The 22,421-nt window shown below is 44.3% G+C and overlaps 1 protein-coding gene across 4 annotated transcripts in view; it reads left to right on the top strand.

The window, feature by feature from the left end:
• The window catches only part of CDH11 (cadherin 11), a 148,351-nt gene that overhangs the window by 102,069 nt on the left and 23,861 nt on the right, over nt 1-22,421 (top strand). For all 4 annotated transcript variants that reach the window (XM_077885743.1, XM_077885751.1, XM_077885759.1 and 1 more), the window contains 6 exons: nt 276-675; nt 4,889-5,183; nt 8,063-8,182; nt 10,108-10,275; nt 14,828-15,015; nt 20,937-21,190. In XM_077885743.1, the coding sequence (XP_077741869.1) occupies nt 448-675; nt 4,889-5,183; nt 8,063-8,182; nt 10,108-10,275; nt 14,828-15,015; nt 20,937-21,190 (1,253 nt within the window). In that variant the 5' untranslated portion in view covers nt 276-447. The remainder of the gene's footprint in view (nt 1-275; nt 676-4,888; nt 5,184-8,062; nt 8,183-10,107; nt 10,276-14,827; nt 15,016-20,936; nt 21,191-22,421) is intronic.

Raw genomic sequence — 22,421 nt, 5'->3', positions numbered from 1 at the left:
TGACACTGAGACCTTGGCAGCTGGATTGCACAGCACACACGCGTCCATCCTCGTATAGACCTCGAGGGGTTTCTTTGTCTGTGTCTTTATCCCACCTGCCATGGGGTGAGCTGTGAGAGAGAGAGAGCGAGCGAGAGTGAGCCGGGGGCCTGTTTCTTCCTCAGCCTGCCCCCTCAGTACCCCAAGGCAGCGCTCCTGTGGCCCGTGTATGGGGTGGCATTGAAGGGGTTGGGGAAGGAGCCTGCCGCTAATCTGCCCTTCCTCTCTTCCTGCAGAAGCCGACTGGGGGAGTGCGCAGCCCTGACGTGATGTGCTCGGTGAGCAGAGACCTTCCGCTCCAAGAGAGGTCTGCGTGACGCGTCCGGGAGGCCACCACCGGCCAGGCCGCCACAGGGTCGGTGTAAGGGGTGACAGCCGCATTCTCCTGTGCCTACCACGTAACCAAAAATGAAGGAGCACTACTGTTTACAAGCCGCCCTGGTGTGCCTGGGCGTGCTGTGCCACAGCCAGGCCATGGCCACAGAGCGGCGGAGCCACCTGCGCCCCTCGTTCCACGGGCACCACGAGAAGGGCAAGGAGGGGCAGGTGCTGCAGCGCTCCAAGAGAGGCTGGGTCTGGAACCAGTTCTTCGTGATAGAGGAGTACACCGGGCCTGACCCCGTGCTCGTGGGCAGGGTAAGGCTGCTGCCCCGCAGGGCTTCTGTCTCTCTCTCTGCCATGCCAATAGGAGGATATGACCCAAAAAGAAAATTCCCAGGAGGGGGCAAACCCACTAAGGGTGCTTCAACAAGAATCATAAGATCATTGCTCAAACATCCTTTCAGCCTTTTGTTTTTCTTCTCAATTCATAGAGTTGACCATGTTACCAACACTTCTGTTTTTCCACTTAATAGTCTACCTTTAAACTCCATTTTCAATGGCTGCACGATAGTCTACTGAGTTGAAACCATTATTTATTTATCCATTCTCCAACGGAGGGCATTTCCCTGAGCGTAGGCTATCCACCCCCGCCCCCCTTGCCTTCTCAGAACCCTCCCTGCTCTTCATGAGAGCTTTCCTTCTTATATTACATGGGTCTGTGTTTGTCCGTCTCCTTCACTGGAGTGGACCAGTGTCATCCTTGTCCCAAGGTCCTGGGACTAAGCCCAGTTTTAGGGCGGCCTTTGTAAATAAATACTCCATGAGATGAATGGCTGTGTCTTAAGAATGGGTGGGGTTTTGTGGCCTTGGCTCAGGAGTGGCAACACCCAGCTGGAGTGACTTGAGAGTCCTAGCAGTACTTGGACCGCCTTCTCTGTGCACCTCCTCCAAGAAAGTGCAAAGGGCAGGCAGTCCAACATACACTAACAAATTCATCACCTGTTATCATTGATTTTAAACCGTGCATCCCTTTGTCAGAGGATAGCGGCCTTAACCTCAAGGAGATAGGTGATCATCTACATGAGAATGAAAGCCTACTGAGCTGTGGGGAAGAGGTGGGCAAATGGCAAAACTAGGGATAAAATATCCCTGACTTCAAAGAGTTCAGAGACCAGTGGAAAAGACACACTTACCTAAGGAATTAAAACACACACACACACACACCCCTAAAATAAAGAATAGGAGAATAGGAAGACAAAGAAATTCAACAGAAGTAATCATACACGTACATAGGAACGTTTGGGAGGGTTAGAGGCAGGTTTCATAGGGAACATGATGATAATGTGTGACCTGAAGGATGAGAGGTTATCCAGTGAAGGGGGAGAGGACAAGAGGAGATCTGCGGGATGCTAACTGCTAGGCCTCCGATATCCCGATGGGTTATTTCAGCTGTTCTTTAACATGAGAACAGCAATGCATATTTATATAATTGACATATTTGGAAGGGGTTCCTATTAGCATCTCAATAAGGTTGTTCGGGTGGCAAAGTGCCTTTTCACAGACGTGTCCCGAGAGAATTTCATTCAAGTATACCCCCAAAATGGAAAGATTATACCCAAAATAGAAGTAGTCTGGGGAAATGGGAACCCAGGGGAATAATTGGCATGTGAATTCCCTCCATGAGGAGATGGGCTGTGTGCCCAGAGAGGAAGACGAGACTTCAGTCATGGGGGGAGCCGCGCAGCTCCAGCAACGTGGGAGCTATGCCTGACTTGCTCTGAGAGTGTAGAACCTTTGGCCTGGGGACTTTCTCAATGGGGAACAGTGTGCGAGTCGGGGTGGGGGACTGCGGAAGGGACAGGACCTGGAGGACCCTTTCCTTGTCTCTGTGGAGCAAGCAGTTGACATGCCTGCTGGAAGGGAGCGTAGGGAAAAGCATGGAGAAAAGTAAGCAGTTGGTGGTCTTTAAAATACAGGCACAGGAGACGGAGAGTGAGACGTCAGATGGGATGGTGTTCGAAGAAAAAGGCGCCTGGATCCTCTGGCTCTTCCTTTGGAGATAATGCAGATGCATAGTTCCCTGTGAACAGGAGTAGACGGGATGACCTTTGAGTTGACAACATTCAAGGTTGAGTGCTTTACGATGCTCTGGAAAAGTAGACTTTGGCAAGCGACGGACGTTCAGATTTCCTGCAGGAAACACAGCCTGTGCCCCGCTGTGCTCTGCAGAGGGGACACCATCAGTCTTTGGCGTTAGCAGTTGGCTGTGTGTGCCGCAGCAACGGGGTCCCCTGATAGGATTGAATGGTTTCCCAAACTGCTTTTTGTGTCGAACCTAATAAATACCGTTGTCAGTTGTATAGGTCATCTTTGTTGGAGGGAGAAAAAGAAGGAATTGATATCCAACTTCCAGATTTGAAAACAAAGTAGAGAAAAATATTGAGTGCTATGTTTTTACATTTTTTTTTTGCAGTTATTTGGTTCATCATGAACTAGAATCTATTTAATGTTACAGAAACTTGGCCACGCTCACATGTGCTACATGAAAGCCCCTGGAAACGTCCCTTCTAGTAACTCCCATTAAAATAAGCGTTTATTTCCTTGTTTCTTATTCACAAGACTGAGCCCCTAACTTTTGCCAGGTCTGAGGCAGAGAAAACGGACAAATACAAACCGCAGGGTGGAAGGGGGAAGCCAGGGGGACAGCAGCAGGGATCCTGCCCTGGCTGTGGAAATCCTATGAAGAGGACCCGGATCCGGGCAATTCCGTTCATCCTTTGGAGGCCGTTCAACAGCCTCATACTTTACTCACAAACTGCCTTATTCAGGGGCAACGTATTAAATATTATTCCATGACCACACAAAGCTTGTTATAAATGTTAACAAGTTCCGAAGCAAAGTATGTCTTTATTTTTAATTTTCCTGAGAAAGACTGTGAACTAGAATCAAAACGGTCTTCCCGATCTGTGCCCGCAGGTCTGTCCCCGAGCTGGCATAGGTGGTGTTTCACGGAGGCCCCGCAAATCAATTAGATGATTTTTGGGAACTCACAACAACACAAAAATGTTTAAAAAGCAGTGTGTGCAACCCCGCTTTGTGATTCCGAACGAGCTCTCTGGGCTTGGTGTCATAACAATGATAATTTAAATGGCATCAATAATAATATTAAGATAGCTTTGCTTCTACTATCCATATTAGATTGTCATTGAAAATAAGAAATATTATCATTATCATCAATGCCATTCAAACAAAGCTGTTCGGTTTATGCCGGGGTTTCTCACGTGGGGGTAGAATCAAGGGCTTCCTAGCCACTCGGCTACCCTTGAAGCCTGTGGAAATGGTGAAAGCAATGCTTTTCTCCTCTGACAAGTGGCGTAGAGAGGGCAAGGCACTAGGTGAGGATGGAAGCCTCAGACATGGAGGTGACATCGAGGAAAGGTGAAGCGTTGCTACAGGAAAGTCAGACGTGGTCTTTGGGTCCATGTTCTGAAGCAGGTAGGCAGGAGAGCGGGGTCTTGCCCTGGTCCTGCCAAATGTGGATTTAGGCAAGTACCATTGTTGCCCTGGGCTTTGTCAGAGGAGGGAAGAAAACCCCTAACGATGTCTAAGGTTCTCTGTATCGTTTAAGAAGCTGTGTGTTTGTCAAGCCATCCTACCCGCACAGTGCCTAGGATCAGATGGGGCGTTTCCTCCGGGCAGGCCACATCCCCAGGCCCTCATGCCTCGTGCCTCTCACGGAGGGTCCCCTGGGAGGGTCTGACTGATGAGTTGCTTGTAGTAACGGAAGCCTGAAGGCGACCTTAGTGTCCTTTGGGAGAGGACAGCTAAAGCAAGATGACAGCTCCATCCAGTGGGTGAGGTCGATCTACGTGTTCCAGTGCGAGAGGCCTCCTGAGTTTACTGTTCTAGGAGAACAGAGGTGGACAGTGGCGTGTTGCACAAAAATAAGCTGGGACATTTATGCATCTCTCTGTACACATAGCCTAGCATATGCGTAAAACCCGGTGTCTTAGAGGATTCGCAGAAACTGGTAACAACCGTTGCGTGTGAGCAGAGAAATCCAAGAAGTGGGAAGCAGGACTGAGAAGGCTTATGTATAGCATAAATGCTTGTTTTTTTAATTTTTAGGTCACATATATATTTCTTCCAAAATAATCCCATTACTGTGCATGTGGATATGTATTTTGTGTGCGTGTTTGTGTGAATGTGAATCCGTGCATCTACTTTGTTATATGTGCATATTAATGAGGGAGAGCATCGATCTTAAAATCTAAATAACTCAAGGTCAAGTTTGAACGCCGGGTTCACCGCACCCAGCTGTGCCACCTTGGCCAAGGCAAGTAGCTTCTCTAAGATTCCATGCTCACTTGTACAAAACGTGAGAGCGTCTCCCTGTCACGGCGTGTGTGTGGGTCTGCGTCAGTGAGTGGACGTGGAGAGCGTCCTGTAGCGGACGGCGTTCGAGTGAGTCTGTGTCTCTCCGTGGCATCCCTCCCGGGATTAACCATCTCGATTTCTCTCTCCCTAGCTTCATTCCGATATTGACTCTGGTGATGGGAACATTAAATACATTCTCTCAGGTGAAGGAGCCGGGACCATTTTTGTGATTGATGACAAATCAGGGAACATTCATGCCACCAAGACACTGGACCGAGAGGAGAGAGCCCAGTACACCCTCATGGCTCAGGCGGTGGACAGGGACACCAACCGGCCGCTGGAGCCACCATCGGAGTTCATCGTCAAGGTCCAGGACATTAACGACAACCCTCCTGAGTTCCTGCACGAGACCTATCACGCGAACGTGCCTGAGAGGTCCAACGTGGGTGCGTAGGGCAGGGGAGGCCGACCCCAACTACAGGCCTGGGGTCCCTGTGGGTGGGCGGGCGGGTGCCTCTTCTCCTAAATCAGGAAAGGTGAATTTCTGCGCCTCTTCTATGGCGTAGCGACAAGAAATGTTATTTGTGTAGTTGAAGTTTCAAATACTTAAAATGGACCCGAGATTTTAAGACCTAAACTTAGACAACGCAAGGACGTGTGGCCGAGTGGCGAGAACACGACCGGATCCTGTTATCCTGGCTCGGGCGCCCCTTCACCGTGTAACTCGGATCCAGTTCGCTCTATCTTAGCGTTAGTATCCCTTTCTGTGAAGAGTAGGGGAAGAGTGTGGGATCTTACGGAATTCGAGGCCGTGTGGTTCAGTTACTAGTGCACGTTGATGTCTGCTGGAGTCCCAGTGTCGGCAATACTGGTTGAATGCGGGCCTCGTGCTAACTAATGACTTACACGGCATCACTGCATTTAATTTTTGCGATGATTCCTCTTTGCAGTGAGGTAGGTCCTCTGACATATTTTGCAGATGGGAAATCCAAGCTACAAACGGGTCAACTAATTCATCCCAGGTCACCTGAGCTATTAAGTGGCCACAGGATACACATAGAACCATGGCACTATGCCACCACCTGCTAGAACAATTTAGAAGTAGATCTATCTTTTCGTCAGACCTGAAGACACCCTGCACTGTTAAAGAATATTTCTCCAAATGATTTCTTCCCCTGGATACCTTTTCCTGGCAGTAGCTTTTGCTTGGCTTCATAGAACGCGTGCAGTCGTGGTCTTTCAATACACATGGAAGGGTTTGTTTGTCTTTCAGACAATCATCAGGGCTCTTTTGATCAGGGAATGAGTCCAATTATATGAATCAGAGATTTTAGAGCCCAAATGGACGAAAGAATCACCAGAGCCAAGCTGCCCATTTTACAGATGAGAAAACCAAGCAGCAAGAATAGGAACCAACTTGCTCAAGAAAAGTTAGATGCAGAAGTAACCCTGAGACCCTAAGCTCTTTCCACTCTGCAGGTAGAACTCGGGATTAAAAAAGAAGAAGAAGAAGAATCTCTCGTTTTTTTCCTCCTCCAGATTAAGTCAGGCTCTTCTCATCTTTTATGAAGGCCAGGCCTCACTCCTTGCTCCTCCTCCCTGGCCATGACCAGCCCTTCAGTCTCTTGGTATTCACCTAGGGATGTTAATGAGAAAGAAGCAGACATGAGCCAGATTGTTAAATAGGGGACAGCAGTAGCATCGGCAACTGACCCAGAAGGAAAGACCAGTCATCCAGAAGAATATTCCAGAGGAATTTACATTGTCCCCACCTCTGGGGGCTCCTGATGCTTCGGGATGACACCCAGGCTCTCTGCCACGGCTTACGAGAGTAGAGTCTGTTGTCGTCGTACCAGATTGAAGTCCTGGCCGTGCCCCTCACCAGCCAGGTGAACCTGGGCGTCACATCTTTCTCGGTTTTCATTGTGTCATCTATAGAGTGAGGATAATCTAAACCGTATGGAGGGTTAAGTTACGGAGATAGAAATTACAAGGAGCCGTAATGGATTTAGCGGAGTTCCAGAAGCAAGCGAAGCATAGAGCCTTGATGATTTCCCTAGCTCTACCGCGATGTAGAGACCAGGGGCTCTGCCCCTTTATAGACCCCTGCTACCTAGAATAGTGCCTGGTTGTACGGGAAGAGTTCCAGAAGAGCCGTTTGCAACAAATAATGAATTACAGGAAAGTAATTCGAAAAAAAGCAAGATTGACTTTTACACCGCATAAAAATCACTGACAATAGTAAATTAAAGGGTTGACAGAGGCTGTGTAAACGGGCTCCCCTGCCCCCCACATGGAACCTCGCCCTCTCTTGCAAATGTCACAGAGACACTGCGTTCACTTGGTTGCTGGATAGGGTTAGACTCCGGGCTCTGGCGATAATCCACTTAGCAAGATAGATTGCAAACGTTCAGACCTCTCACACCTAATTCCTCACAATGCAGCCGATGTCAACGTGCGAAGCTGAGCGAGGCTGGCACAACGCACGGGACGTGCCCGAAACAGCTCCTGGCACAAGGCCCTCAATTCCGTTTCTCTTCCTCTGGCACCACACCCCACTCTGTCACCCAGCACCTTGGGGCCTCCAGTCTTTGTGACCAGCAAAGGAGAGAGGCTTTTCCAGGAGAAACAGAATATCTCATCTCCCTTCATTTCTCTGGTTTCCTGGCCTTCGGACCCACCGACGTCTATGGGTGGTTTCTATTAAATGAATGCCAGACCCGTTAGAGGTGGGAAGATGCAATTTTCATGTCATCAGGGAACAACATTCTGTGCAATATTTATAGCCATAAATTAATTAAAATGTAGTATTAGGAGCTATTTTATTACATGCAGAGCAACAATAAAATGATATATTTATTGCTCTGCTACAGATGGAAGACTGCTCTCTGTCCTTCTACGAAAAGCAATTCATCATTAATTATTCTTTATTATACTCTTTGAGAAGATTTTTATTTAATTATTTGATGTACTGTACATTCCAACTGCATGGGTCTAAGAATGTTTTCACAATAATGTTCTTATTATTACTTGAACTGTTAAGCATAGCACAATGTACTAGGAATTTAGAAAGTTCATTTTTTAAGTGATGGGCATTGTTTTTTTTTTTTTGTGGGTTTTTTGTTTGTTTGTTTGTTTTTAAGGAAGGAAAGAGGGAAGGAAGAAAGGAAGATTGTTTTACACCTCTACCCCAGAGAAATGAGAGCATGTTACATAGTTGTAGGGCTTTTCTCAGTTTTTAATTTTTTAAGATGGAACTTCATAAACTGGAATAGAACTTAAAAACTGAGGCGGTGTTGCTAATGAATTTATTTCATTTTTTAAGGAACGTCGGTCATCCAGGTGACCGCTTCAGATGCCGATGATCCTACGTACGGAAACAGCGCCAAGTTAGTGTACAGTATCCTGGAAGGACAGCCCTACTTTTCAGTGGAAGCGCAGACAGGTACCGTGTAATGTCGTTGTGACCCGTGACACGTCATAAGGAGTCCAGGCTGACTCACTAAACCGGCTTGAGTCTCAGTCTTCTCAAATATGAGAAAGGCCACCTCATAAGATTGTGGAGAGGAGTAGACACTGTGCGTGCATGTGCCTGGGTGTGGTTCGCTTCCAACGAACTCTATTTGTTATAGTCTCTGCCCCTCCGTCACCAGGCCACTTTAATAAATACAATCTTAAAATACAACCTTTGTTTTAAAACCATATCTTAAAATTTAATTTAAACTTAAGAGCATATCTTAAAATACTTAAATTTTTTCGTAAGTATCAACTGTGGATCCCAGTGAAGACCCATTGAACTTGAGGGCTGATGAAAACTGGCAGCTCTCAAAGCTTGCTTTGCAGCCCACCACGCAGGGAGCTGGGAATGGGTGTTAATAATGTTCACATGTGTTTAGGCGGTGGCATGTTCCTCCCCTGTGCTTACAGATCCCCAACAGGCATTATCCAGAAAGAAGGCTCTGCACAGTTCTTACGGGAAAAAGATAGCAAATTGAAAGGGTGAAAAAAATATAACCACCAAAACCAAATTGTTCCACTTCATTTATCCCAAACTTTATTCCAGGGTCCTTTGTTTAGAATAAACACTGAAATCCTGTGAAACTTCTAATCTATAATATATTCCCCCAAACTGCTTTCTTTTTGTACAATATGCCTGATACATTTAAAAGATATTTACTAATAAACCACATTTGTTGGTATACTTTAATTATATGAAAATATATATATATTAATATGTATACATAGGGCCTGTCAATCAGATATTTCGTCCATTTGCTGGATATAATTTCCATTGACCTCTGTTATTATTTATTTGTAGCCACTTTGCTTCAGAACGCAACCTATGGGGTTACTTGCTATGATTCCATCAAAGGCATTTGCTGTTTAGCCTTTCCAGATTAACTAAGGATCAATGTGGGATTGCACCCAGATTTTTAGCATCCAGATTTGAGATGCTGAAAACCGATGGAGGAATTCCAGTTGCAACCTTCATTTTTCTCAAGGACTCCTGGTTAGAAATAACCTATTTGAACCTACCGAAGTGTTTGACAGATCAGACATGAGACTCAGTGAGTTCAAGGGTGTTGCTGAGAAATACAGACATCAGGGCTAAGAGAGGGACAGGAGGCTTTCTTCTTATTTCCACTATAAATGTTACCATATCTGCAGGGAAGAAGAGCTTGGACATGTTCTCAAGAGGTTTCAGTGAGCGTGGTTTTCATCCCAATCATGTGCTAATAGCCCGGGACCATGTAGAATTTGATCATTAACTTACCACCTTTGTCGGTGATGGGTGATAGGAGTACAAACAGTAAATGTTTGTATAAGCATTGTGTGTACTTTTAACTCATTTGGCTCACTCTTTTAAAATTTAATAATTACATTTCAACATATTGCATGGAATACATGCTGCCTACTTTTAACCTAATGTAAGCCATATTAGGTTGAATTCTAAGAATTGTGTGCTGGGATAGACTTTCAAAAGATTCTGCTGGCATTTCAAAAGCATGAGTCTAGTCATAGGTATCCATGCAACTGGCCCTCAAATATTTCAACCTTTAGGAACCTCAAGTGTTATGCCTGAGAATAGTGAGGTTATTACTTGCATTTACAATGCAACGTATAAATCACATAAAATTGTAATGCTATATTAATAATTATGACAATTTGCTGAGAAAGACATCTATCTATATGGTGCTCTTAAGTATGGCTATTCTTAATTATAAGTATCATGTTGAAGTGACTCTTGTGTGAGGGCAGGTTCTGTTTTATTCCTCTTTGCTTCCCCAATGCCTAGAACTTTTTTTTGTTGTTTTAATGTTATCAATGATATTTCATCAATGATGTGATATTTCCCACTCACCTGTCCAGGTATCATCAGGACAGCCCTTCCCAACATGGACAGGGAAGCCAAGGAGGAGTACCACGTGGTGATCCAGGCCAAGGACATGGGTGGACACATGGGTGGCCTCTCAGGGACAACCAAAGTGACGATCACACTGACTGATGTCAATGACAACCCACCAAAGTTTCCGCAGAGTAAGTAGGTGGGCTTGGCTTTCACATTTTAATGGTGCCACAGCCAGCCCTTCTCTGACCCATTCCTGCTTTACTCAGCTTTCAAGAAGAAATCTAGAAGAATGGAGTCTCTTTATCATTCATGCAAAAAAAATGAAAAAAAAAAACAATACAACAGCCACATAAAAAAGTGAAAATGGAATAAAAGTAGTAAGTTAAAAAAGAGATAAAAAAAATTCTGTGATCCTAGATACAGAAAATCTATTTTGTTAGGTATTTCACTAGATACTTGCTATGCAATCTAGCAATTAAGTAATCCCTCTCTATCTCAATGTTCTCATTTCTAATCTGGAGGTAGTAGTACCTGAGTAACTTATCTATTGCTTTAAAATAGACTGCCCAAAACCTTTGTATAAAACAATAATAATTATTTATTTTTGTCACAAGTCTGTAATTTGGGCAAAACTTGGAGGAGACCCCTTGCCTTTTTTCCATAGCATCAAGTGAGGATGGCTTGACTGAGGCTGGAGGATCCATTTCAAAGAATGCTCAGTGACATGGCTGATGCATTGGCATTGGTTATTGGTTTCTCTCCATGTGGGGGTCACCAAGGAATGGCTTGGATAGGTTCTGAAAGTGAGAGCCCCAAGGATATCAAGCAGAGACTGTATTGCCTCTTGTGACCTAACTACAGAAATGATATGACATCATTTCCACTGTGGTCATAAGACTACTCAAACTTAAGTGAGTCCTAGAGGACCTCATTTTTCAATGGAATGACTGTCGAAGTCATGTTGAAGGAAAAGCTTGTGGGATGGGAGATATGGCTTTGGCCATTTTTGGAGAATACAGTCTTCCAGGGGTCTTAATTAATAGGGTGTCGTTAGAACTAAGTAGACTACTATGAAATCTTATGATATTTGGCATAAGTTCTCAACAACAGTATTATTATCTAGGGGATTGTGGTCCTCCTACAAAATTGATAGGATTGCTGAGGGAAATAAAAGAAGAAATGATTTTGTAAGATTAGTAATCATCAGGCAGCCCGGGTAGCTCAGGTTTAGTGCTGCGTTCAGCCCAGGGCCTGATCCTGGAGTCCTGGGATTGAGTCCCAGGTCGGGCTCCCTGCATGGAGCCTGCTTCTCCCTCTGCCTGTGTCTCTGCCTCTCTCTCTCTCTGTCTCTCATGAATAAATAAATAAAATCTTAAAAAAAGATTAGTAATCATCATAATTACAACTACTATCATATAATGAATAGTAACTACTATTGAGTATCTCTACAAGAGCCTACATTTTACAGATAAAATTGGGTTCCGTGAAAGGTGTAGTAAGTTGCGCAAAGAATGTAGCAAAGTAACCCAAAAAGCAAAAAATAATCCAGTTAAAAATAGGCAAAAGACAGAAACAGAATACATACAGATGGCCAATAGACACAGGAAAAGATGCTCAACATCACTTACCATTGGGGAAGTGCAAATCAAAGCCACAAAGAAATACCACCTTACACCTGTCAGAATGTCTAAAATCAAAAACACAAGAAGTAAGAGGTATTGGTGGAGATGCAGAGAGAGGGGAACCCTCTTGCACTGTTGGTGGGAATGAAAACTAACGCAACCACTGTGGAGAATGGTATGGAGGTTCCTCAAAAAAGTTAAAAATAGAACTACCTTACAATCCAGTAATCACATTACTGGGCATTTACCCCTAAAATACAAAAACAGTAATTCAAAGGGATGCATGCACTTTTGTCTTTATAGCAGCATTCCTATGACAATAACCAAATTATGGAAGCAGCCCAAGTGTCCATCGATAGATGAATGGATTAGGAAAATGTGGGGCAGCCTGGTGGCTCAGCATTTAGCGCCATCTGCAGCCCAGGGCGTGATCCTGGAGACCCGGGATCGAGTCCCACGTCAGGCTCCCTGCATGGAGCCTGCTTCTCCCTTGGCCTGTGTCTCTGCCTCTCTCTCTCTCTCTCTCTCTCTCTCTCTCTCCTCTCTCTCTCTTTCTCTCTGTCTCTGTCTCTTGTGAATGAATAGATAAAATCTTTAAAAAAAAAGGATCAAACAAAACCAAGAAACAGATTCAACTATAGAGACCAAACTGATGGTTACCAGAAGGGAGATGGGTGGGGCGGATGGGTGAAATAGCTGATGGGGATTAAGGAAGGCACTTGTCCTGATGAGCACCGAGTGATGTATGAACTGTTGAATCGCTATATTGTACACTTGAAACTAATATAACACTGCACATTAACTACAGTGGAATCAAAATTGAAGACTTAATCAAAATTTTTTTTAAAGATATAGGAAATTCAGAACTTGAACATAAATCTGTTTATGGCCATGTAGATATAGACAGTGGTACAGTGTGATTGTAGCGTTGCCGGTGCTGCTCGTACGCGGAGGATTCGTCACTAGATTAGGAGAGTAGCTGGTGGAACCTGGGGGTTTATTGTCCGAGAGATGGCACTTTTTGCAAACGTGGGAACAAGGCAGGCAAACAATATGGCCCCAGGAAGGCACCACGGTCTTTCAGAGGAATCCAAAGACAACGATCTGCACAAAGGAGATACTGAGGTAGGATTACAAGGCAAGAAGCAGTTCTCGTGGGGCCCAAGGAGAGGGGAAGAGAGATCGCTTCGCCTGGCCAGGCACAGGGTTCATCACCTCCAGGAATCTTAGGGCTCAGAGAGCATTCTAACAGACTTCACGCTCCCTTATCCACACTGCAAAATTGTTTGGTGTGTAGAAGGAGAAAGCAAACAGGACTGTTAGCAGGCAGCCATTCGTGCCCTGGCTCACACGCGGTCATATAATAAAGTTACGTGGCTTCGGTGCAGACACTGCGGTCATTGCACGAACTCTGATGAGATTTGGAGAAAACCAGCTCAAGCTCAGGTTTCTGTAAAGCTTCGTGTAAATTGGTAATTGTCTACAGAGGCTTATCTACGACGACTACACCTCCAGTTGTCCTTGAATATGCAGATTATGGCGTGATTAGGTTCAACATGGGTCAACCTGAAAGCATTCGAAGCCACGTAATATAGATAAATATAGACAGAATATTAGAACTGATAAAATCCATGGCAGGGAACCTAAAACTTAGAAGAGTTTAAGTAACTCGTCCAAAACCACTCAGCTGGGAAGTGGTAGAGACAAGGTTTCCAGCCCATGTTTCTCTATATTATTTCACACATCATATTTTTGAAATGTGAAAATGCAGATAAGATCATCTCTCTGGCTTCTCTACTGAAAACCTTCTAGGGGCTTCCACCAAGTTTAAACAAAACCTGACGTCTTTCCCTCTCCTGCAATGGCCTTTTTACATAGATGGGTCCCAGCCTACCCATGTGCCCTCACCTCTTACAGAAAGCTCCAGCCACACTTGACTTCTTGCTTCTGTTTGTCTTTGGTGTGTGCCCACTTTGGGATTTTTGCCATTTGTCTTTCACTTTGTAATTTTTATATCCAGAGATTCACAGGATTGATTGCTAACTCCCTTCAAGGGAGTTCGGATGCCTTCTTCCGAGGGATGTCTTCTCTGAAGGACCAAACAATGTCAAATCAATCTCGATTCTCTCTCTTTCTTCTTCTCACGTGGACATATTTAACACAAGTGTACACACTCACACACACATGCATATACACACTAACACTCATGCACGCATGTGTGTACCACAAAACCGCACACTCACGCACACCCAGACGTGCATTCAGGCACGCACCATCCCCCTCGCAAACCATTGTACACAAACGTACAGTCACACAGTCTCGTTACCCTCTACCACTTACCCTACTTTATTTGTCTTCTTCCTGGCAATGACATCATAGTAGGTCTACATTTGCTTTCTCTCTCTCTCTCTCTCTCTTCAGTTTGCCTCAGTAAGAGAAGAAACTTGATGGTTTTATTTACCACTGAGTCACCAGGGGCTAGAGCAGCACCTGGCACTTATTAGGTTCCCAATAAATGTTAAATAAATATATAGGGATAGACCACACTGTGGGAAAGCTTTCCCAATAAGGCAGTGCTTATTGACCAAACAGTGAAAGAGGTGATCTAAGAGGAGAGTCATATATAGAGTTAGAAGAGTCAAACTTTGAAGGATAAAATTTGCATTTGACGTTTAAAAAATATGGGGCTGTGGAAGTTTTTTAAAGAGAAGGTTGTTTTCCTGGGTATCTGGCAGTGCCGTGGAATTAACTGGTGGACCACTCAGAAGACATGAAAAGATGTCTTTGCTCTTTGAATGTATAAAGACGTACGTGGTCCTCCATCACTTCCTGTTGGGAAATGTAACTGAGAATTGTTTTCCTTTCTCACATGTGGCAGGTGACCCCACCACATCACCCTGGACCCTGATACTGTTTCATCATCCTCTGTAGAACACATTTCTTTGACAAGCAGGCCATGTGGGATCTTCCTTCCCATCCATTCACTTCTTTCATGTTTTCAATCAATAGAGAGTTCAATTTCAAACCCTTTGAGAAATTTATTGGGATTCAATGAAATCTAAAATCTTACAGCTGCCAAATAAAAAGGGAAATAAAAATAGATGTCTTCTTCTCCTAGGCGTGTACCAGATGTCTGTGTCAGAAGCGGCTGTCCCCGGGGAAGAAGTAGGAAGAGTAAAGGCAAAAGACCCAGACATTGGAGAAAATGGCTTAGTCACATACAATATTGTTGATGGAGACGGTATGGAATTGTTTGAGATCACGACGGACTATGAGACACAGGAGGGCGTGGTCAAACTGAAAAAGGTGAGTTAGGGTGAGGAAGCAGGTGTGTGAGCAGGCTGGCCAGCCCAGCCAAGGTGACCTGTGGGGAACACACGCTGGGAGGCTGAGAAATGAGAATATGGACAACTGGGGCCTGACTTGACCTCACAGTTCCACTCCCAGCTCTGGGGACATAACAGGACTGCGTCCCCTTCTGTTACTGCATCCCCTCCCTCCTACTAGGGAGGGCTAGCAAAGGGGGGCTGGGAATGCCAGCTGACTGCTTGTTGGTTTTTCTGTGATTTGCCACAGTTTTTACCTGGAAGGGTAGATAGCTAGATAAATCTAGATTTTGAAGAAATAGCCCTGAGCATGTAAGGGGTTCCTTCTTTGGCTCTGCCAAGCTAACTCGGTTCATACTGGCTGTTCAGAATGTCTCCCATCTGAAGTCTCTAAGGGCCACTGCATTGCTGGGCCCTCTGTGAAACTTGAGCCAGTCCTCTGCTTGATTCTCTTTCAAGATTGAGCCCGTGAATCAGCAGTAGTGAACCTCCCCCCAGAGTCAGCTGAAATGCCCTTAAAAACTGTATCTTGGAATTAACTCACAGCAAAGAGGAGTTTACTATTTGTCCTTTAAAAAAAAAATCTAAAATTTACTCAAGCTAAATATAAGCTAGGGACGCCTGGGTGGCTCACTGGTTGAGCGTCTGCCTTCGGCCCAGGGCGTGATCCCAGGATCCAGGATCGAGTCCCATGTCTGGCTCCCTGCATGGAGCCTGCTTCTCCCTCTGTCTGTGTCCCTGCCTCTCTCTCTCTCTCTTTCTGTGTATCTCATGAATAAATATATAAAATCTTTTATAAAATATAATATACTAAATATAGGCTAAATGAAGTCTGAACATCTTACAAACATTTATTTTTCAGAAAAATTATATAAGGTAGATAGTATTATCCCAATGGACAATGGTACCTCAATTTAATTATGAGGAGATTGAGGTTCAGACAGATGAAATAATTTGATCTCGTCATAGTCACGTGGCTAGCAGCCCATGGATGTGAAATTCAAACCTAAGGCATTCAACTTACTACTCAAGACATTTTGGAAGCAGCTGGGCCAGAAAAGGATTATAAAGGAAGCCACATAAGATTCACTTTCAAGTGAAGAAACAGTTACAGTATTTTCTAAAATGGTTTTCCCCCCTGATTTACCACTTGAGAAATCAACACCTCTCCATCATCAAAGTGTGTGGAGCATTAAATCTGAATTGGATGATGGGATTACCTTGGTTTTAATCAAGCATTCATTTTCAACTTGGTTTTGTAGCATGAATATTAAGCTCCTTGGTGTGATGGGAAAGATTGGACTGTAACACCGATAAAAAATTAATTTGAAGAATCAATAAAGAGGCTGGTAGCTGGAGAGCAGGCAGGAGTAGGGTCGAGAAATATCCTGGGAGGAATCTTTTAGTTAGGGAAGCAGGGAGAGATGTGCTCTAGGAAGCTGACTTTTTGCGATACTTGCAGACATTGTTGGGTTTGGGAGATACACTGTGGGACGCAAAACAGAGAGAACGTAGGAGGTGACTCTTTCGTAAAAGAATATGGAAGTTGAGGTGAACTTGGGCTACTTGGAAAAGTCAACATTAGTGACAGTGAATTAGTGGCCAGGGCAGTCTGATCATCAGCCACAAAGGGCTATGGTAATCATGCCCTCTGGTTTTCCTCTAGAAAGGTAGCTGAGTGTATTAGCATAGAGCTGTCAACTTACCTTGTTAATTAATATTACTATCCCTTCTGTATGACACTGACATATGAGCACTGACATCGGCAATTCCTGCCTCCCACCCTTCGCTTGTTCAAGTAATTGGGTAGTTGGTTATGCTAAGGTTGTCACCTGATTTCAATGTATGCAGGGTGTAAACACTTACTATGTCTCTAATATCCTGAAACATTTAAATCACCCCATGGAACTCACACATTGCAAATGAGCTCTCTGCATATGATTAATTTGCACATTTCCCCCCCAATTCAGTGTGTTTATTCCAGGCAAAGGAATAATCTTCTATAAAGCACTGAAGTTTAGGTTTAGCACACTGTAAGATGTTATTTCCTTAGGAAGAGGACGTTTGCTTCAACTTGTAGCACAAAGTTCTAAATGTCCACCAGGAAAGAAAATAATTTTTGAGGGGTGAATTCAATAGTTTAAAATGATGGAGCCTATGGAAGTCATTATATGTGGTTTAATAATATGAGATTAAAGAGAGATCATAGACACATTTTTCTCTTAAAATATTCTTTAATATAGTATTTTTACTCATTTCTTCAGTCAGCCATTTTTCTATTGAGAGTTATTGAGTTCTTATCCTTTGTCATCAGGCCTCTTGTGAGAGGCTGGACGTCTTAAGTTGAGACAGAGTCCGGGCTATCGGGAGGTCACAGTTGAAGAGAACAGTTAAGTGAAAAGACAATTAAAATAGAGCAGGTTTTCTCAGCCTGGGTGCTATTAACATTTTAGGACAGATGATTCTTGGTCATCCTGGGCTGTTCTGTGCATTGCAGGAAGTTGAGCGTCCTCCCTGGCCTCTCCTTGCTAGATGGAAGCACACATACTACTGCACCCCACCTGTTGTGATGATTTAAAAATAGCTCTAGACATTGCCTCATATCCCCGGGGTGACGGAGAGCAAAATCACTCCCCAGTTGAGAACCGAGTGTGATAAAATCTATGAATATGGGTTATGAATAACTTCTTATACGAGTAAGAATTTACTCCTAGAGAAGTAGGAATTTCCAAAATAGGTAAGAAGAGAAAAAAAAAAAAGAGCTCCTGTAGGGCTGGTATACATTGAAGGCTACATTGAAGAAACCTGAATAAATTCAGTCTTGAGTTTGAGATGGATACCGTGGGACCCGTTGAAACACTGTTGTTGGAATCCAAGGGAGAAATTACCGAGAACTGAAGAAGGCAGAAGAGATTAGGGTGAGGAGTTTAAGAGATATCTAGGAAGTAGAGTCATTCATGTATCAAATAGCTGAGGAAGCAATAAATATTTCTTGAGTATTGACTCCGTGTCAGACACAGTAAGTGTCAGAGGTGTAATGGTGCATAAGAGAGAACCTGCCCTCAGGATATTCAGACAGGCTCTGTGTGGTTAGCCAAAGAACCAGTGTGAAATGAAAATGAAACATGTCGATGGCTCCGTGGACTTGGGGAGGAAAATCCAATCTGTTCATTGCAACGTCCTTGATCAAGTGGGCTCCTGTTTAGGGCCCCGAGATCCTGGCGCAGTTTCTCAGCTATTTACTTTCAACCAAATAAAGTCCCTGTAAAGCAGTGTGAGCGCAGCATTAGAAGACATTTTAAATATCCACTATTTTAATATCACTAGTTTTATGTCTGAGTATTTTTTATACTGTTTGTCCACACGTATATACATGTGGATACATAACATTTGACATGGTCGCAATCATAGAGTGATCTGATTTATTAACTTAATGTCACATCACAAACATTTCACATGCTGTTATATAATACACATAATCATTTTCAATGACTACATAACATCCCATCCTATTGATGGACCATTATTTCTTTAATAAAATCTCACAGTTGGGTTTGGTGTTTTGTGGGTATGTTTTTCCTGGTTAGATATAACCCTTTATTATGTCTGACAAACACCATGCATTTTTGAATATTGTTTGTTTTGGTTTTCTATTGAATTAATCCCTCGGGGAGAAATCTCAGAGGTGGGATTAGTAAACTAAGGGGTATTAAGATTTTTATGGTTTACGTAGTGTGTTGCCTCATTTAGCTTTATTTCAACTACTCATAACATGGATATAAATGTTCACAGGGGAAACTACCTTAAATTTTTTTTTTTTTGGAAGGAGTCAAGGTATAAATTTAGGCAAATGTGTAAAGGTTATTCATCCATCAGCCCTGCTCCCCATTAAGTCAAAATAATTAGTGTAGATGCTCACTTGTTACAGTCAATCTTGGGGAGTGGGGAAGCAAAGATCAACAAGACTCAACAGGATCCTTTGGGATGCCCCCCACCCACCACCCCCAGCAGGGGTGAGAACGAGGGACTGCAGAAAGGCGGCTCAGGGAAGTTGACTTCACAAGCGATGAGGATTGCGCTGACCACCTGAAGACTTAGTCAGGTCTCACTAAAGTAGGAAAGGGCATTCCAGAAAAATGTTTGCAAGGATTTGGGGATTTTTGCTTAGAATCTGAAAAGTATTGGGCAGACCGCAGGGTGACTATACTAGCCTCAACGTGAACAGTGCTGTCCATTGGGGCCATGGCTCTGGACTCTGAGCCCCAAGCCGTTTGCCTAAATGGAGGTCCAGGAGTTCTGCTCTGAGAGCATCAACAGGCTTACCTGAGGTTAGAATGCTTCTCCTTACCTGGTCTCAGAACTCTAATATTGCAGTTCTCTATTTTGTGTAATAATGGCAGAGATTTTTGACAAATCGCAGCAATCTCATACCTGTAGCCCATCCATAAACATTCCTTTCTGCTGCTCAGTAACCCAGAGAAGGACAAAGAAGCTGTTGAGTTCCAGAAGGGTGGATCACCAGGGTCTGATTTTCCTTCAGGAAGAGCAGTGTTCCCTGAATCTGGGGTGATAGGATTGGGAAGATGATGGAAAAACTTTGAATGTGTTTCTCCTCCCCAAAACTGGAATCATCCTGAATTTTGAGCTTTGTAGAATTAGGTCAGGACTAAACCCTATGATTATATGCCCATTCACAATAAGCGTTTGCCAGGCGGTTGACAACAGCATGGCAGGCAGATGCTAACCTTAAAAGACCCAACTCTTTCCAAACATTTGGTAGTTCAGCGTCATCCAGAGTGCTAATTAGAAAGTTCTGTTTCCTAGGCATCAGGGCTTGTTTCTCTGCCACAGCTGTACTTTTCACCTTTTGCTGATTGATTCGCTCATTCAGAAACACGGAGTGTTTCCCATCAATTTCTCAATAACTCCAGTCATTCAAATACTAACTCCTCAATTTTTTTTTGAATCTGCATAAAATCTCTACTGTTGATATTTTTATTCTTTAAGTGGGCTTCTTTTAAACATATGTGCATTCTTTTAACAGGGAAGCCTTATTCTCAGTGGCCTTTATCACTTGCCATAAATGGAGGGTAACCTAGAGGTGGATGCAAACAAAACAGCATGACGTCATTACATTCTAGCGAGACATTCGTATCACAGTCTCTCAAAAGGAGATTAGGAAACATCATATGTGTTAAAAACTAGCACTATCCTGAGGTATATTGAGGTATCCTTGGTGTGTTTGGTAACGGAAGAATTAGAAAAGGAATACGAGTGTCAATAAGTAACTTCATAAGTAAGTTAATGTCATTCAACAAATCCATCCACCAAAATCACCCATAACGTCCCTGAAGTCATCTTAAGGGCCATGTTGGTAAGGGTCCCAGACTTTGGGAAACGCTGCATGGTCAGAAAACCAAAAATTAGGCTGTCAACATGATTAAGCCAACTGTGTGTGTGTGTGTGTGTGTGAACGAGAACAGTCCCTTAACAAGACATACTTGTGCTGAAATTCAGTGGGTGTTTTTATTACCGAGATTTTGGTACTTTACAGAATGGGCCACAACGGTTACTTTTGTAGTGTTTTAATTCCTCGCCTTGGATGATTTTAGGGAGTGATCTGGACAGCCTTAGTGTTGTTATTATAGAATGAAGTTCATTTTCGATGATGTGATCCTTCCGTGTCTGTTGTGCTCCTGAATTACCCACGGAGCACAGTCCACATTTCAGCAATTGATTTGTCTGATTTTCTGACCGAATGGCTCAGGTAATTGGATATTGAATAGACCCCGATTTTCTCCCTTTGAGGAGCTATTCACTCTGCCCTGTAAAACAATCCGGTCTTTCTCCTCACGACTCTTTCAAGGAATTGGTTGTCAATCTTCTCTTCTCTCTTGTCAGCCCGTAGATTTTGAAACCAAAAGAGCATACAGCTTGAAGGTAGAGGCGGCCAACGTGCACATTGACCCGAAGTTCATCAGCAACGGGCCTTTCAAGGACACTGTGACGGTGAAGATTGCAGTGGAAGACGCTGATGAGCCCCCCATGTTCTTGGCTCCGAGTTACATCCATGAAGTCCAAGAAAATGCAGCCGCTGGCACTGTGGTTGGGAGAGTGCATGCCAAAGACCCTGATGCTGCCAACAGCCCCATAAGGTACAGGCATTTATGTAAATGCCTGGATGAGGAATCTTAGAGGCAAGAGGTTTTAGGAAAGCCCTGAGGGAAGCACATCCTTCGGTTTCAGAAAGGGCCCAAGACGATCAGGATCAAGGCAGTGTACACGAGACTAAGCTTTAGAAGACCTGGGTTTTCCTTGCTCTCTGCCACTAACTTTTTGGATAGGCTTGTCCAGCCCACCTACTTTCTGTCCGCCGCAGACTGGCCCGTGTGTACTAGGTGATGCCACTCTCAGTGGGGCCTGCCTCAGGGAACTGTGGGGAGGCAGGAGTAAGAACCTGAGGTAGTCATCATGATTACAATGTATTGAACACCCTTCTAGGCTCCAGGGACCCTATTACTTGCGTTAGACGCATGATCTAATGTATCCTTTCAACTTTATTTTATAGGAATTATTGTCATGTCAATTGAGGGGAAATGGTGTCTGGGGTGGGGGGAGGGTGCAACGTGACTCGGCCAGGACGACACAGCCAGGGAACAGGGAGCTAGGAGACTCGCTCTGTCTATCCGATGGCAGCTGAGCACTTTGAAGAGATAACAAAGGGCCGTACAATTGTAGGCTGCTTTCACGATTGTGAATGTATCTTTGTGACTTAATAAAGCTAGCTAGAAAAGTGGTTCAGAACCCTGCGCCCCCACACCTGACGCACTGAGGAAGAGGAGGGAGAGGAGAAAGGGAGGAAGACAGCCGGAGAAGGACGCCGAGGATGGGGATGGGGCCAGAAGTGCGCGGCTAACTGACACCTGCACCTGCCTTGGAGTCTAGCAGGGGTTTATTTGTCCGTGGCCCTTCCACTGATGCCTTTTTTTTTTTTTTTTAAGATTTTATTTATTTATTTGAGAAAGAGTAAGAGAGAGAGCAGGGGAGGAGCAGAGGGAGAGGGACAAGCAGACTCTGTGCTGAGCATGGAGCCCGACTCAGGGCTCGGTCTCACGACCCGGAGATCACGACCTGAACCCAAATCAAGAGTCAGAGGCTTAACGGACTGAGCCCCGCAGGCGCCCCACACTGATTCCTTTCTCGCCTGGACTTCTTCCTCTGCCTCCTTCTGGTGTTTCTCCCCCACCTTTCTCTTGTCCTATAGCCAGACTGAGCATTTTTAACTCTACTTCCAAACATCATGTGAGACTTCAGACTTCCGTTATCAGTGATCAAGTCATTCCCCCTTGCAGCTCCCTCCAGAATAATCCCAACTCTCTTATTTAG

This window comes from Canis aureus, chromosome 3 (genome assembly GCF_053574225.1).
Source record: "Canis aureus isolate CA01 chromosome 3, VMU_Caureus_v.1.0, whole genome shotgun sequence".
Lineage (NCBI taxonomy): Eukaryota > Metazoa > Chordata > Mammalia > Carnivora > Canidae > Canis > Canis aureus.
This window is presented reverse-complemented; position numbering and strand designations above follow the sequence as displayed.